At 42.5% G+C, this 14,417-nt stretch overlaps 1 protein-coding gene across 2 annotated transcripts in view; it reads left to right on the forward strand.

Moving 5' to 3' along the window:
• ACE2 (angiotensin I converting enzyme 2) overlaps positions 1–13,789 on the forward strand; it is a 37,324-nt gene extending 23,535 nt beyond the window's left edge. The window contains exons 13-18 of one of the 2 annotated variants that reach the window (XM_025210843.1): positions 251–423; positions 2,846–2,904; positions 10,897–10,997; positions 12,033–12,149; positions 12,856–13,050; positions 13,467–13,789. In XM_025210843.1, the coding sequence (XP_025066628.1) occupies positions 251–423; positions 2,846–2,904; positions 10,897–10,997; positions 12,033–12,149; positions 12,856–13,050; positions 13,467–13,584 (763 nt within the window). In that variant the 3' untranslated portion in view covers positions 13,585–13,789. Of the gene's footprint in view, positions 1–250; positions 424–2,845; positions 2,905–10,896; positions 10,998–12,032; positions 12,150–12,855; positions 13,055–13,466 lie in introns of both variants that reach the window. The other variant, XM_025210844.1, reaches the window with a different exon arrangement.
• The last annotated feature ends 628 nt before the right edge of the window (positions 13,790–14,417 follow it).

Below are 14,417 nucleotides of genomic sequence, written 5' to 3' on the forward strand. Positions count from 1 at the left end.
TGTTACTAAAGATCATGGAGTTATCCCGAGGATAAGAGGTCCTTTTCTGAGTCTGATTACATTAGATTATATTAGCGGAGGATCTGATCTTCAAGAGTTTAGTTTTCACTTAATGAGAAGGAAATGTATTTGTCTTAATAAGAGTGGGGAAAAATCAGAAGAGGAAAGGAATACTTCCAGACCAGATCCTGGTAAAATAATCTGCAGATAGATGGACTGTAGCAGCATTTCCCCCTCTTTTCATACACAGGAACATGCTTTCCTTGGGGAGGTCACAACCATGGACCCAGGCATTAGAAGGTGTGACGGGAGAAAAGACAATGAATGCAACACCCTTGCTCCACTACTTTGAGCCCTTATATCAGTGGCTGCAAAAGAATAACACCAATAGGCGCATTGGCTGGAATACAACCTGGACACCATGTATGTAGCTCTTCAATATATACAGTTCAGGAAATGTCATGATACTTTTCTCCCATTCTGTGAAGGTTCCTGGAGTTGGGAGTAGAGGGTAAAGGTTAGAGTTTTCATTGAATAACAAGGAAGTCAGTATGTGCAGAGACTGTGGGCACATACACACAAGATGCTTAATGCACAATAGGCTAATTCTAGTATGCATTGGCGTGTCACGGCAGAAGCCATGCTAATGCACTAATGCACAGTAGAATTAGTCTATTGCTCATTAAACATCATGAAAAGACCATGTGCTGGTGCTACTGCACAGTAGTGCCAATTACTGCACATTTAGTGAGTATCTCATAGCAGAGGTACTAAACTTCATGCGCAGTAACAATGGCACATCAATGCACGTATAGATGCGCTATGTGTTGCTGTCAACTACTGTGATTGACATGGGTAGGTCTAGGATTTAGCAAAGTGGGGTGGCATATGTGGCATGGACCATGTGGGGGGTAGAGACAAGGTGTAACTGGAGTCCTCAGACCAGTGGGGGACACTGGGAAGGCGGGCAGGGAACAGGCTTATGAAGATGGGGGACTTGCCCACTCTCTTCACATGTTGCCATGTCTGCTGTCCCCAGAAGTATGGGGATACCTCCAGAGCTGTTCCTGCCCTGTTACAGCCAAGGGCTGTGCAGAACAGCTGCATGGGAAGCTGGACTCATCCAGGGACAGGCAGGGTGACAGGCAGGTTCCTCCTTCCAGCCCCTTTTCCCTGCTTGCTACCCAGGTGTCCCTTGCTGGCTGGGAAGCAAGCCCTGGAAGGAGGAACCTGCACACTGCTGCTGCTTTCCCTGGCCAACCCCAGCAGCCCATACAGTTGTTTCCGGCAGCTTGTGGTGGGAGTGGCTCATGAGCAGCTCTGAGGCACTAAGGCACTGGGAACAGTCAGCTGGGAACAACAGTGATTGGGGGCAGGTTCCTCTTTCCAGTGCCTTCCCCAACCAGTGGGGGTTATAGAGGATGGCAGAGAGCAAGTGCAGAAAGAGAAAAGCCACCTGCTACTGCCACTGTCTCCAACTGAGCACTTTACATAGCTGTTCCACACAGCTGGAGCAGGACAGGAGTGGCTCGGGGGTTCCTCCTGCACCCTGGTCAGCCAGGGACAGTGGTAGTAGAAGGAGGGGTGCGACTGTACTGCTGCACTCCCCTTGGATCCACCCTGAGCAATGCTTGATATGATTCTAAGAAATAGAACTTTTGACCTTGGTAATGAATATATTGACAGAGGGGCAACTTTTAAAGATATTCCTTTTCATATTGGCTGCCTCCAAAACTCAGTATGCATAAAAAGAGAGAGGGACAAATGATTGTTTGAGGCTGCAAGGTTTTGCAAGCGCAATTAATCTGGGCCCAGAAAGGACTGAGCTAGCTCTGCCATGCTCTCTGCCCTAGCTGGAGGTAATTGGGCACTGGCTGAGTCATCCCTAGGGCTCTCAGGAAGAAGGCCCAAGGCCCACTGGCCTAGATAACTTCAGACTCGACAGCAGAGAGCTGTTTGAGCAAGCAGATTGAGGTGCTGTTTCTCTTGGTCTTCTGGAACTCTGCTAACCCGCTTGCTCCTTCCTAGATCTTGCCTGAATCTTGCCTAGTTTAATCACAAGAGAAGGCTGAGAGGGGATATGGTGGCCGTCTATAAACTGGCCAAGGGAGACCAGCAGGCAATGGGAGAGTCCCTGTTGCCCTGAGCACTACTGGGAGTAACAAGGAATAACGGCCGTAAGTTGACAGACAGTAGATTCAGTCTAGATATCAGGAGGCACTAAACAGTCAGGGCGGCTAGGATCTGGAACCAACTTCCAAGGGAAGTGGTGCTGGCTCCTACCCTGGGGGTCTTCAGAAGGAGGCTAAATAGACCCCTAGCCAGGGTCGTTTGACCCCAGCATTCTTTCCTGCCATGGCAGGGGGTTGGACTTGATGATCTTCTCAGGTCCCTTCTGACCCTACCAACTATGAAACTATGAAACTATAAATCCTTTACCTTGATCCTTGCCTAAAATCCTGCCTGCATTTTTGTCTAGCCTGAACCTGTGCAAACCAGCTTGTAATGCTAAGTGCCATTTCCTTTCTTCTCTCCTTTGCTGGCTATCTTAAAAAAGTGGGACTCAAGAAAGAATTGTAAGAACTGCAAGATACTTTATTCAATGCACTGGAATCCTACCCAAGGCTGTCAGTGTAATGCTGAACTACTAAGCCACACCACCAGAGCTGCAGTCAGTATGCAGCACAACCTAGTGGCCGAGTACAGAGTAGTGTCTACCACTATTTTGTGAGAAAGTAAAATGTATTGATAAAAACCCATCACTTCAGCACTAATGATACCAGGGAGCAGCTTTGTAGTATTGACTTTGCAACTCTGATGCAATGCTTGTTTCTTTTAAAAACAGATGCTGCCAATGCAATCAAAGTACGGATCAGTCTGAAATCAGCACTCGGAGACAAGGCAGTAAGTACTTAGGTACATCGTTCTGGATGGGGTCTTCTGGAATAGACTCAGACCAATATATTACTGTAGTTTTTTTAATTTCCTGTTTTGTTTTAACAGTCATAGGGCAATCTGGTAGTATCAAGTTACATCTTATACAGTAGGCACTGGAGTCCCTCTGGAAAAGTCATATATCAAGGGCCAGATAATATTCTACCTATTAAGAACATAAGTACAATGCAATTGTATTTCAGCCTACTAAATCCTCTGAAAAACTGTTCATGCAAAGTGGGTGTGCTTACCTCCTGCTTGCTGCTTCCTGTGAGTCTGAAGTCTAAGGTGAGGCTGTGTCATGAAGGTCAGCATGTTTATGTTCATTCAGAGGCCTGAGCAAGGTGCAGTAGTTGGCACCTAAGTGCATTTAGGCACCTAACAGGTCCCAGGTCACTTTTACTTCTAGCTTTTTGTCTGACTATTTACTGTAACCTTTCCAGGCTCACATAAACTCTGCTGCCCTCATTCCCTCCTTTGTCTACTACCCATGTGCTGAAATATCTTGTCTGTATTTGTTATGGGATTTAGAAACAGTGAAGCAAAGGAAGGCATCTCCCTTAATAAGCATTGACTCTTGACTGCTTCAGCCCACCTACTTAAGCTAAATGTCTGGTTGAGGATTTTCTCTTTATTGTAATTCCCTTTTTATATTATTCACAAAAGTGCTGTGTAATGTCTTTAAAAACAAATACTTTGTTCTCATTACAGCTAGCTTTTGTTTTTGGGGATGGGATCACATTAGGCAGATGCTTCTTGCCTATTAGACTCAAACAATAGTGGTTAGAATTCAGACCTAGGTGTAGGAAGCCATTGGTTGGTACAAATGTGGGCTTATTTATCACACAAACAGATACTACCAGTTCTATCACTCTTGCATGTAAAGTCTGGTAATTATTTTTATTGCTATCTAGCCTGATGAGTTGAGGTAGATACATTTCAAAACTTATAAAAGTAACATGGAATGACTCTTGAGAAAGCAATCAAAACTCATGGCAGAGGTAATATTTTTTTATTAGACCAACTAGAAACTGTGCGCCCAAAAGCTGGTCTAAAATCTCCCCCAGCAAACGGTTGGTCCAATAAAAGATATCACCCATAAAAACCTTGTCTCCATATTACAACACATTTATTAGTCATTATAGTTAATGTTTACCTTAATTCCTTTTTATGCTTGGCTTTTTTGCCATCCTGTTCTTTTTGTTGTGCAATTGAGCAGCTGTAATACAATCTTATTTAGAGTACTTAATTTGAATTACTGTATATTAAATATGTTCCCAAGCTCCAAGGAGTGAAGCATGGGACTTTTCTTTTTCTCTTCAAACCAGTCCCTGCTCTGCCAAATTACAAGCTGTTTCCATTAGGTAACTCCCTGCCTTCCCATAAATTCTACCCAGGTGACGCTCACAAGAAAATGATTTTGGCAAGGGCTCCTTGCATTAGCAAGCAGGTCAGGAAGATTCCTACATAGGAATCTCTGAAGTTCACAATGAGACAGATTCAGCTCTAGCACTGGCTGCTCCGTTGTGCCCAGCCAATGCACCAGCAATCCTAAACCTAATTTAACTGTGAGGTTAAGATGGCTTTAGAGCTGTTTGACACCACTACAGCAGCATAAAATACTGTGCACCAGTGAATTTCTCTCCTCATAGCTTCTGTTTGGCTCCAGTTAAGAATGCAAAGGATCAGGGGGCCCTTTGATTCAGCAGTGAAATGCTGGATATTTGGTGAATGAGGGGACATGTTCACAAAAAAATTTGGAAACGGTCCAAATTACACAACAGACCCCTTGTGTTATTGCATATAACGGTGACAGCTCTAAGATAAAGGCTCTTGTAACAAGTAATGCTGTGCGTATTATGTAACGTTGGCACAGGAGTTTCTATGGGTCTAATCCTGCATTCATTGAAATACTTGACAAAGCTCTCATTTATTTTAGTGAGTGTAGGTACAGCCGTGAGGCTAAGCCTGGGGTAAGCTTCTAAGTACCTGACTGTGTACTAGCTGCACCAGCTTGGATAATTCAGTGTAACTCGACTGAAGTCAATAGAGGTACATCGATTTCCAGCTGAGGTCTAGCCTCATATTTCTAGAAACTTAAACAGCCTTAGCTTAAGCATTACAAGGTAGAGAAAAACTGCTCCTTTGCTCCTGTCTGCTGAATGTATTCTAAACAGGACAGTGTTTATATTGAGGAGTGAAAGAAACTGGTGAATGTAAAACCTGAGGCAGGATCAGGCTTTTCCTTCCAGTTGTATAAATACCATGACATTAACTGAGATGCAGTGGACTTTGGAAGAGTATCCATTTGCTTCACTGTTATAATAAAGAAGCAGAGTTGGGTAATAGAGCAGATATAACTTGGATCAACTGGTCACATCCCTCATCCGACAGTACTGGCTTAGGACATACTTACACTGTAGTTGGAGGTATGTGTATGTTATAGATGAATCTTTAAACTGGCTTGCTGAGGTCATAGTAGCATAAACGTCATCTGTTCAGTAAATAGCCAAGGTCCCTTGTCAGATTGTAATGCTATACCTCCACTATTGGGGCACAAGATGACTAGTAAAAGCTAGGTCAGGCATGTCTATACATGCTGAAATCAGAGGGTTGATTGCAGTGTGGAATACCACTGGTTGCAAATCAGGTTAATCAAATAAAAGGACCTGCAGCTTTGCTTCAGATGTGATTTTAGGAATAAACATGATTTACAAGACTAACCTGTCCATCCCCTTTTAGCTTCAGTAATTTCTATTTGGTTGATGAAAAAATATATCATAGATTATTTCATATGAGGATCTGTCTCATATTTTTATTATCTACCCCTTTAAAAATAGTTACTAAAAATACTCTCTCTGGGCGCATCCAGACAAGTGTGCATGTGTGGTATGTGGCATTGCAGAACTATCTGCGGTGCCACAAACCACACACACTGCACATGCAGGCATTTGTTATTTTCTGCGTGGTAATTTTTTTTGACCACTGTTGTCAAAAAAAAAACCACGTGTGAATGAAGCGGGATGGTGCACATGACGGCAGTATGTGCCACCTGAAACCAGAGCCTGGCTGGCCAGTGGCACACTCCAGCTGCCAGCCATGCTCTGTGTGCTGGATTACCATCACTGGAGCCCCAAAAGGTCTCCAGGACCTCAGGTAAGGCTGCAGGGGCCAGCCCAGATGCTGGCCCAAGCCTCCACTACCCCACCTGGGGCAACTTGCCACATACCAGAGCGTGTGTACATGGGTGCTCCCTGGGGACAAGTAGCAGAGGCACAACTAAGCCGGTGGTGTTTGTCCCCAGGGAAATGCATATGCATGCTTGTTTGGGTGTGCCCTCTCTGTCTAATATGGGAATATACCATAAGAAGCTAAAAACATGGGCTGAGATTTTGATGTGACCCTTAGATTGCGGGAATTTAAGTATATTTTAATAGTAAGATTCTTTCGGGGATTAAAGGCCAAATTTACATCTTCTCTCAAGAAGACTGTAGCACATGAAATCTTTGTTTGAATACATGGTGTAATAATATACAGTTTCCTGAGACAGGCCATTTCTGTTTGAAAGGGAAGCAGAATTTGTAAATAGCTAACCTGCAGTAGGCCCAATTCCTGATTAACTGTGACAGAGCGGTTGGCTATTGGTTACTGAAGCTCCAAGCAGAAGTTTAAGTCACTTGAGCAATCAGCTCCTCCCACTCCACTTTTCTCAAATATAATAATTTTGTTTAAAAGGGTACTTGTCTGAGACCTACACAGGCAATTAAACTGCATGACAGGTACAATGCTGTATATACAAAATACATTTTTAAAAAGCCAGAGGAAGTGCTAATCCCCAAAAGCACCAGTTGCAGAATCAAACTCAATGGGCCCACATGTGTCTCTTGCAGCATCTCAGACCCCTTTGAGACACTGCAAGAGGCACGTGCAGGAATGGGAAAAGGTTCCCTGATCCCTGGATATCCAGGGGTCGAAAAAAATGGAGTGAAATAAAACCTGAGGCAACTGGAGGCTGGGTCCTCCACAGAGATACTCTGGTAGCAGCCAGAGTGTCTCTATGGCTGGCCCTTGACCTGGTGCTGAAGCACACTGCCTGCCCACCTGCAGCAGGCTGTTTGCCAGCTGCAGGGAGCTGGACCTGGGCTCCAGTGGTGGTAAGTAGGGGGTAGGAGGGCTGGAGGAGGGGGGAGGGGACCATGAAGGGATCCGTGCTGGCCACACCTGCTCCCCCAGCCTGCCAGATCCCTGCCCCACCCAGTCCCACCCCCCTGATGGCTGCCTCACCTGGCCCCATCCCCTGCCTGCCCCCGCAAACCCTTTCATCACTGACCTTGCCCCCCCAAATTAGCATCCCCACAATTAAAAAACAAACGACCAACCCTCCCTCCCCGGAAAAAACCCAGCACTCACCGGCACTATCAGCTGCCTGTCTGGGTCACTGCCTCCCCACCCTGCACAGTGTGGGACCAGGTGATAGCCCCAGCAGCCCCAGCCCAGGCCCCACTGCCCCATGCTGCCCTGTGGGGCTCTGCCTGGAGGCCTCAGAGCCCCCACAGCCCCTGCTCCTGTGGTGAATAGAGGCCTTTCTTTTTTTTTCAGTGCCAGAGGCTGGGCTGGAGGGGGCAGACATTGAGGGGGGGGGCTGCAGGAGCTGGTGGGGGATGGGTCCAGTCAGGGCAGCAATCTGGGGGGCTGGGGAAGCAAGCGGGGTGGGGGCATGTGGGCCCTGCAGAGGGTTGGTAGCTCCTGCAGGGGCTATTTGGCCCCTGTTGGGGGAGGCTGTGGCACCTGTGAGGCAAAACGTATAGGTATTTAGAATTCATTTTATGATGATGATAGAGACACTGGTAGGTTTCCAAATTGCTTTAACACCGTAGATATATCAATAACACATTGCCTAACTGATCACTGTCTCTCTGTCTAGCACTCTCTCTCTCTCTCTCTCTGTGTATATATATAGTGGTCTTTTGTTTTACTTGTGGAGGAACATGGATTTTGGGGTATTTTACAGAGTGACTTGGGGATTTTTTTATCAGGGTTTTTTCAGTTTTCCAGTAGGGAACACCAGAATTCCCGCTAGGGAGGCCAGTGGCAGGACCCTGCTTGCTCAGAGCTGGCACCTTGGACCCAGATGGAGGTGGCTGACCTCCTGGCCAATTGGGGCCAGGAGGACAGGCTTTGGCAGTTCAAAGCAGGCCACCACACTAGCAACATCTTTCAGGTGATAGCTGCCCAGATGGCTGGGCAGGGGCACACATGGCAGTAGTGCCACACAGAGGCCAACCCCAGGCAGGGAGCAGCCCCCACTGCCAGACTGCTACAATGGGTAGAGGGTGCAGGGAACTCTCAGGGCTGCTGCAGCAGTCCAGCTGGCACAAGGGATAGTGTCCCTGGGTACCAACTGGATGGGCCCCAGAAGCTCCTGAGAGTGAGTAGCTCTGAGCTACTTGCCAGGGCAGCTTTTTGTACTGCTGGGGCCAGGACAGGGCAGCTTTTTATACTGCTGGGGACAGCACAGGTGCTAGCCCCATGCTCTAGCTCCCCCTGGCTGCAGATCCAGGAGGAGCCAGGCAGGGTTATTTTGCCTCAAGTGGCACAATGTGTTGCACAACAAAGTGCGTGTCCAGGCATGTACACTGAGGAAAAAAGCCCCAGCTCAAATTTGCACTGCTTCTATTTGAAATGCTGCAAGCACACGTGTGAATGGACCCACTGAATTTTATTTCCCCCCCAAAGGATCCATTAATCAATATTGTAGAGTGCAAAAAAAGCAAAGGTAGAAGGAAAACTGAAACAAATCCAGTGGATTAAGAGACTAGTGGTCAACACTGCCAGTTGCTGGAGAAAACTGTGTTAACACCTAGGAATGCTTTAGCAACAATGGACATATCACTAAATCACAGAAGTGTAATATGCCAGTGCAAATATAGCTCATATAGCTGAACTTTTTCATTGATGCTAAGACCCAGATTCTGGTGTCCAGCACCTGCCTGTGCACACCAGCTCAGCAGAGCTGTTTGTTTACATTAGTGGCTTGAAGTTACCTTTATATTTCCTTGGAGTTTAATACAAAGATCATTGAAATGTGTTATAAAGATCCTAATGGCCGCAATGGGCCTTGATTCAGGCATCCTCTGATTACTGAGCTCATTGGGCCAGTTCCTGAACTTTCGAGTCAATGCAGATGTATCGTGTTGCACTACATGTGGAACAGGCCTGTTGACTTCATCTTGAGTTTTGGGACCATTCTTTTTATTCTAAGTGAATCTACCCTTCTCTTCAACACGAGGTATAGCTCATCTAATGTGTTTTCATTTTATGCAAGAGGCACCTGGTCCACAAAAAGATATCACCCTAAGAAATCCTTTTCCTCTTGAATAATCCCTGGACCATCATGGCAACAACAGCACTTTAATTCTTATTTTATGTCACTGTCTTTGGAGATCACAAGGTTCAATATTGTAGCTGGAATTTTATCAATACTATCTTAAGGGGCTATTTAAAGTTTTGTACTCCACCCATCAGAATGATAGCTGGATAAACCTAGGGCTGGGTATCTATTACTGCAACATTTATAGGCATGCCTACTCAGATACCATAAAATTAGTCAAATCTCTGACTTCACAAGGTAAACAGATTGCTGCAGAAGTCAGAGAGGAATTCTACTTTCATGTAGTGTTACACAATTGTTTTTGGTGCATTATCAGTTATTGCAGTACTATTGTTGCTTATGCAGGTATGGGAAGTAGACTAGGAAGCAGGAGTAGGAGCAATGTCCTCAAATTTCAAACAGAAAATTTAGGCTGGAGATTAAGAAGGCCTTTCTGACTGAGGTGGTTAAGCATTGGAACAGACTGCCTAGAGAGGTAGAATTTCTATCCCTGGAAATGCTCAAGATCAGGTTAAACGGGCACTTGGCTGGGACGGTTTAGTCAGGGATACTTCTACCTTGAACTGGTGTTTGTTGATCCCATGAGCTCCCTTCCAACTATACATTACTGTGATACAGAAACACAGTTACAAAGAATTCTTAATAGGGAAACCAAACACAAAAACAACAAACAGCACAGTTACACATACCATTTTGTGACAGAAACCAGTCTTAATTGTGAAGCCTTTATGCAGACTAGATTTACAATATCTCCAACGGAAACTGAAAGCCAAGGTAAAGACTTTACAAGATCTTGGCCATTGGGCTTTTTGGTTTCAATGTTTTAAACATTATAAACCCTAGTGCTGAAACAGGATAGTGCTCTCTGTGGTGATGTCTGTGGGATTCAGAACATAAGCAAGCAAAGATGATTAATAGTTTGGGGATGAACAAACAAAAAGACAGAATCTTAACTGAGTTAAAACACCGTAAAAATAATGAGCTTCAGAGAGGATTTGGTAAACGTGGAAGGCTATTAGAATCCAGAAGCTCTGAATTCTGGGTTTGGTTCCAAAGCTGGTTCACCTTATCAAGGGCCCTTAATTATGTCCATCTTATTTTCCCCATCTGAAACAATGAGGAGAATAATGCTGATCCACCTCACTGATGGTGTGACAAGTAGGCAGATAATGTTGGTAACACACTTTAAACATTAGAGGACCTGTGCGAAGAACGGAAATAGTAGATCCCTCCAGGCTTTCCTTTCTCTGCTAAACCTTTTCCCTTTCTTCTCCCATTCATCCATCCCTCTCTGCCAAACATTTCTCCATTTGGCAGGTGCTGCCTGACACAATGGCCATAATACAGAGGATGACAGGGAATGATTGCTTTGTTATTTTCTGTACAGCTGTTAGCTTGGTGGAGCTTTGGTTAGGCTTTCTAGCTGTTATCACAATAGAAATAGTAGTGGAGTAAATGATAATTATTATACTGAGTCTTATATTATTAAGTAATTATTTTAAAATAATAATATAGATTAATTTCTATATAGATTTTCTCATTCATGAAAATCTCTTCTTTTATATTTACAGTACATATGGGATAAAAGTGAGCTTTTTTTGTTCAAGTCATCAATTGCCTATGCCATGAGAAAGTATTTCTTAGAGGTCAAGAATGAGAACGTTGACTTCCAGTAAGTTGAGTTGTTTGGGTTATTTTACAATCCTTATTTGGCTCAGTAGGGATATATGTTGGCAACAGGCCTCCTATGTAATGTAACAAGAGGAAGTTATATTAAAAGACACACAAGGACATTTGCTGGTCATAACAGGAGAACCCTTGCTTTCCTGCCTGCTGCCTAAGTTTCAGAACTCTTGATGGAAAGAAAAATGTCACCCATGCAGGAAAATAGATCATGATTTATTTATGGCTGATACAGGAGATTATGTAGTTTACTGCTAGTGGTGAGATCTGTCTTTAAGAATTTCTGCTCAAATGCCAGACAAGGAATAAGTGTAAGCTATGAGATCTCTTCTAGAATGAGAAAAGTAAATTAGAGTTAGAAATAAAGAATGAAATTATATGAAACCCAATGCAATAATAAACTTACATTTATGATGATGAATTTTCAAGTGATTTTGGAGCCTCAAAAGGTGAACAACTTGATTAGAATGAAATGAAAACCTACTTAGGATAAATAAATTCTACCCTAATCTAATTTTATTTACAAATGTACAGTCCTTATTCATTTAGTTTGTGAATAGAAATGGGTATAACATATAACTCTTTCTAGGTCTCTCAGGATAACTTTCTGAAGCTATCAATACTTCTTAATTATTTGCTCATATTTCAAGGACATTGATCACCCTAATGTCTTGGCTGTATTCTAATAAGAGTGTATGTGCAAAGAGATGGTCATTTTTATTCAGTTACTCATAGTAAAAGAAGGGTCAAAGCTCCCCAGCTCTTTGAGGGCAGCCCCTTTCTTTTATTTTTGGCAAAGTGAAAATTATGCTGCTTGGAGTCCTCAGTCCTGGGGCAATGACTCTGCGTGAAATATTATTTAATAAAAAAAAGAGGAATCTCCAAGGTGACAATAAAAACAATTCCATTATCTATCTGTGGTCGCACATTTTTGTATATAGTAAATTCAAAAATTCTATTCCTCTTATTTTCAAGTTGATTACAGCTTTCTTAATCATGAAAACATTTCTTGTATGTCATTTAGGAGTGAAGATATCCACGTAGATTCTGTGACACAGAGAATCTCCTTCTCTTTCATTGTCAGCATGCCTGGAAATACCAGTAATGTTGTTCCCAAGTCTGATGTGGAACAAGCTATCAGGTGATTTTTTTTTTCTTTTAGTGAAAGTAGGATGGAGGGTGAAAAAAATGCTCAAGTTGTTTGAGAGAGGTGCTATAAGAAAGTGTTTTCTGCAACTAGAATAGGGAAAAGTTACAACAAGATAATTTGTTGCAACAGAAAAGACCAATTGTCCCTCTATTCTGATGATGTCGTAGTAGCTGGTATACAATGATTCAAGGAGGCTGGAAAATCTTCTTGTCAAACTGCCATGATTGAGTGAAGATGGTGAAATATAGAATCCAGAATTTCCAAAAAGGAAACAGAGATGTAATTAAGGCCCTAGTTGTATACAGGATATTGAGGAGCTGAGAAGCAAAAAAAACAAAGAGGGAGATTAGGAGAATGTAAAATCAGAAAGTCTCCTGTCTTCCTTTGGGTTGGCCATCAAAATTGAGTATTAAGACTGCATAAAGTAGCATCAGATCTTTAACTGTCACTTATGGTTGCAACAGAGATTGTAGGATATAGTTACCATCTCTGTATCGGAAGCTTACATAGCCTGTCTGTCTTCCAACTGTGTCACATCAGGAAGGAAAGTAGTTTATTGTTCCTTTACTTGAGCAGCTCCATCAAATGAAGAGTTCAATGGAAGTTTAAGCTATTTAGAAGATTAGAAGGAAAGCAGAATACTTTTACATGTCTCTGTTAAATATATGAATCTATTTTTTTTTCCTTTTGATGGCAGAATGTCTCGTGGAAGAATCAGTGAGGCTTTCAAACTGGATGACAAGACGCTTGAGTTTGAGGGCATTCTTCCAACACTGACCCCACCATTTGAACCACCTGTCACCATATGGCTAATAGTGTTTGGAGTAGTCATAGGCATTGTAGTAGTTGGAATCATTGTCTTGATCTTCACTGGGCAGAGAGACAAAAAAAAGTAAGTTTCATTTTAGATAGTGCATGTGATCAGGGTGAGTACAAAGTTAGCAGCAAAGAATACTGAAGAAAGTCCTGGACAGCTTTTCACCAAACCTAAATTGTCTTTTCTGTTCCATGCTGCCCTAAAACAATGGAGAATCTGATGTACATTGTGATTTGCATAGGGTTTGTTTGTTTGTTTTGCATAAGAATTTATCTATACTTTTGATCCAGTATTGATACAACAGAGATTAGTCTGTTGTTCATGGTGGGCTTGCTGTTCTTCTTATTAAAGTCAGTGGGTGCAGTGTGATTCATTTTGGCACATTACATATACTACCTTGCTGAAATCCAAAATAAGTTGAGCAAAGTAAGAAAAATATATAAAACAGAGCTAGACACTCCCACATATTAACAGATTATTTTTATTTACAGGAAAAAGAAAGCAAAAGCAAATGAACTGGTAAAATGTGACCTGAGTCATCTTTCCTCTGTTGGTGGAGAAAACAATGCTGGGTTTGAACCAAGTGAAGATAGACAAACATCATTTTAGAAGATAATGTGGATTTTCTATTTAAGTTTTTGTTTTCATATTGGTTTTGACAACACTTCAGGGGAAAGGACAAATAATACAGATGTCATTAAGCATTATAAGGCCTGATATTTTCAAGAAACTACCCATACACAGTCTAAGGCAACTAAATGACTTGTTTGCCATTTAAGGATTAAATATATGCTGCACAGAAATGCAACATGTACGTACTTTTTTGCCTTTGTCTGAATATTATTACATTACTACTCATCCATCAGCTAGCTATATTCAGTTTCTTGCTATTTCTTTTATATGCCTATATTCCCAAGGGTTTATAAGTTAGCTGCCTGTGGGTCAAGGACAGATATATATAAGTGGTAGTTAATTATTTTATAAGACACTGGTACTATCCAACAGAAAGATGGAAAATAAGAATCTAGCATGATGATCAGCTGGAAACAAGCTCTAGTAGTAAGCAGGCAAATACTTGCATTTGAAATAAAATGACTCTACCTTTTCCATGGGAATTAATGTCAAATCTGAGGAGAAATGTAAAGACACACAGGAAATTAAAAGAAGACATGTCATGGCATTATAACTTGCCCAACTGGCTGGCATGATAAGTATGGTATGGAAACCAAATAGCCAATATTCTCTGGAATCTTTCTTTGGGTTATGCTAAAAATGAAACCAACTGTATGATTGTGTTTGGGAATAAACTGGCAATAATTTAATGTTTCATTACAAATATATTTAAGAATTTGCTTCCTCTGTTGGACACATCAGAATCTTATATGAATGTTTTAGTTGTATGGTTATGATTTGCAGACTGACTTCTTACATAACTTTATTTC

This window comes from Alligator sinensis, unplaced genomic scaffold (assembly GCF_000455745.1).
Source record: "Alligator sinensis unplaced genomic scaffold, ASM45574v1 scaffold1192_1, whole genome shotgun sequence".
NCBI classification, from domain to species: Eukaryota; Metazoa; Chordata; order Crocodylia; family Alligatoridae; genus Alligator; species Alligator sinensis.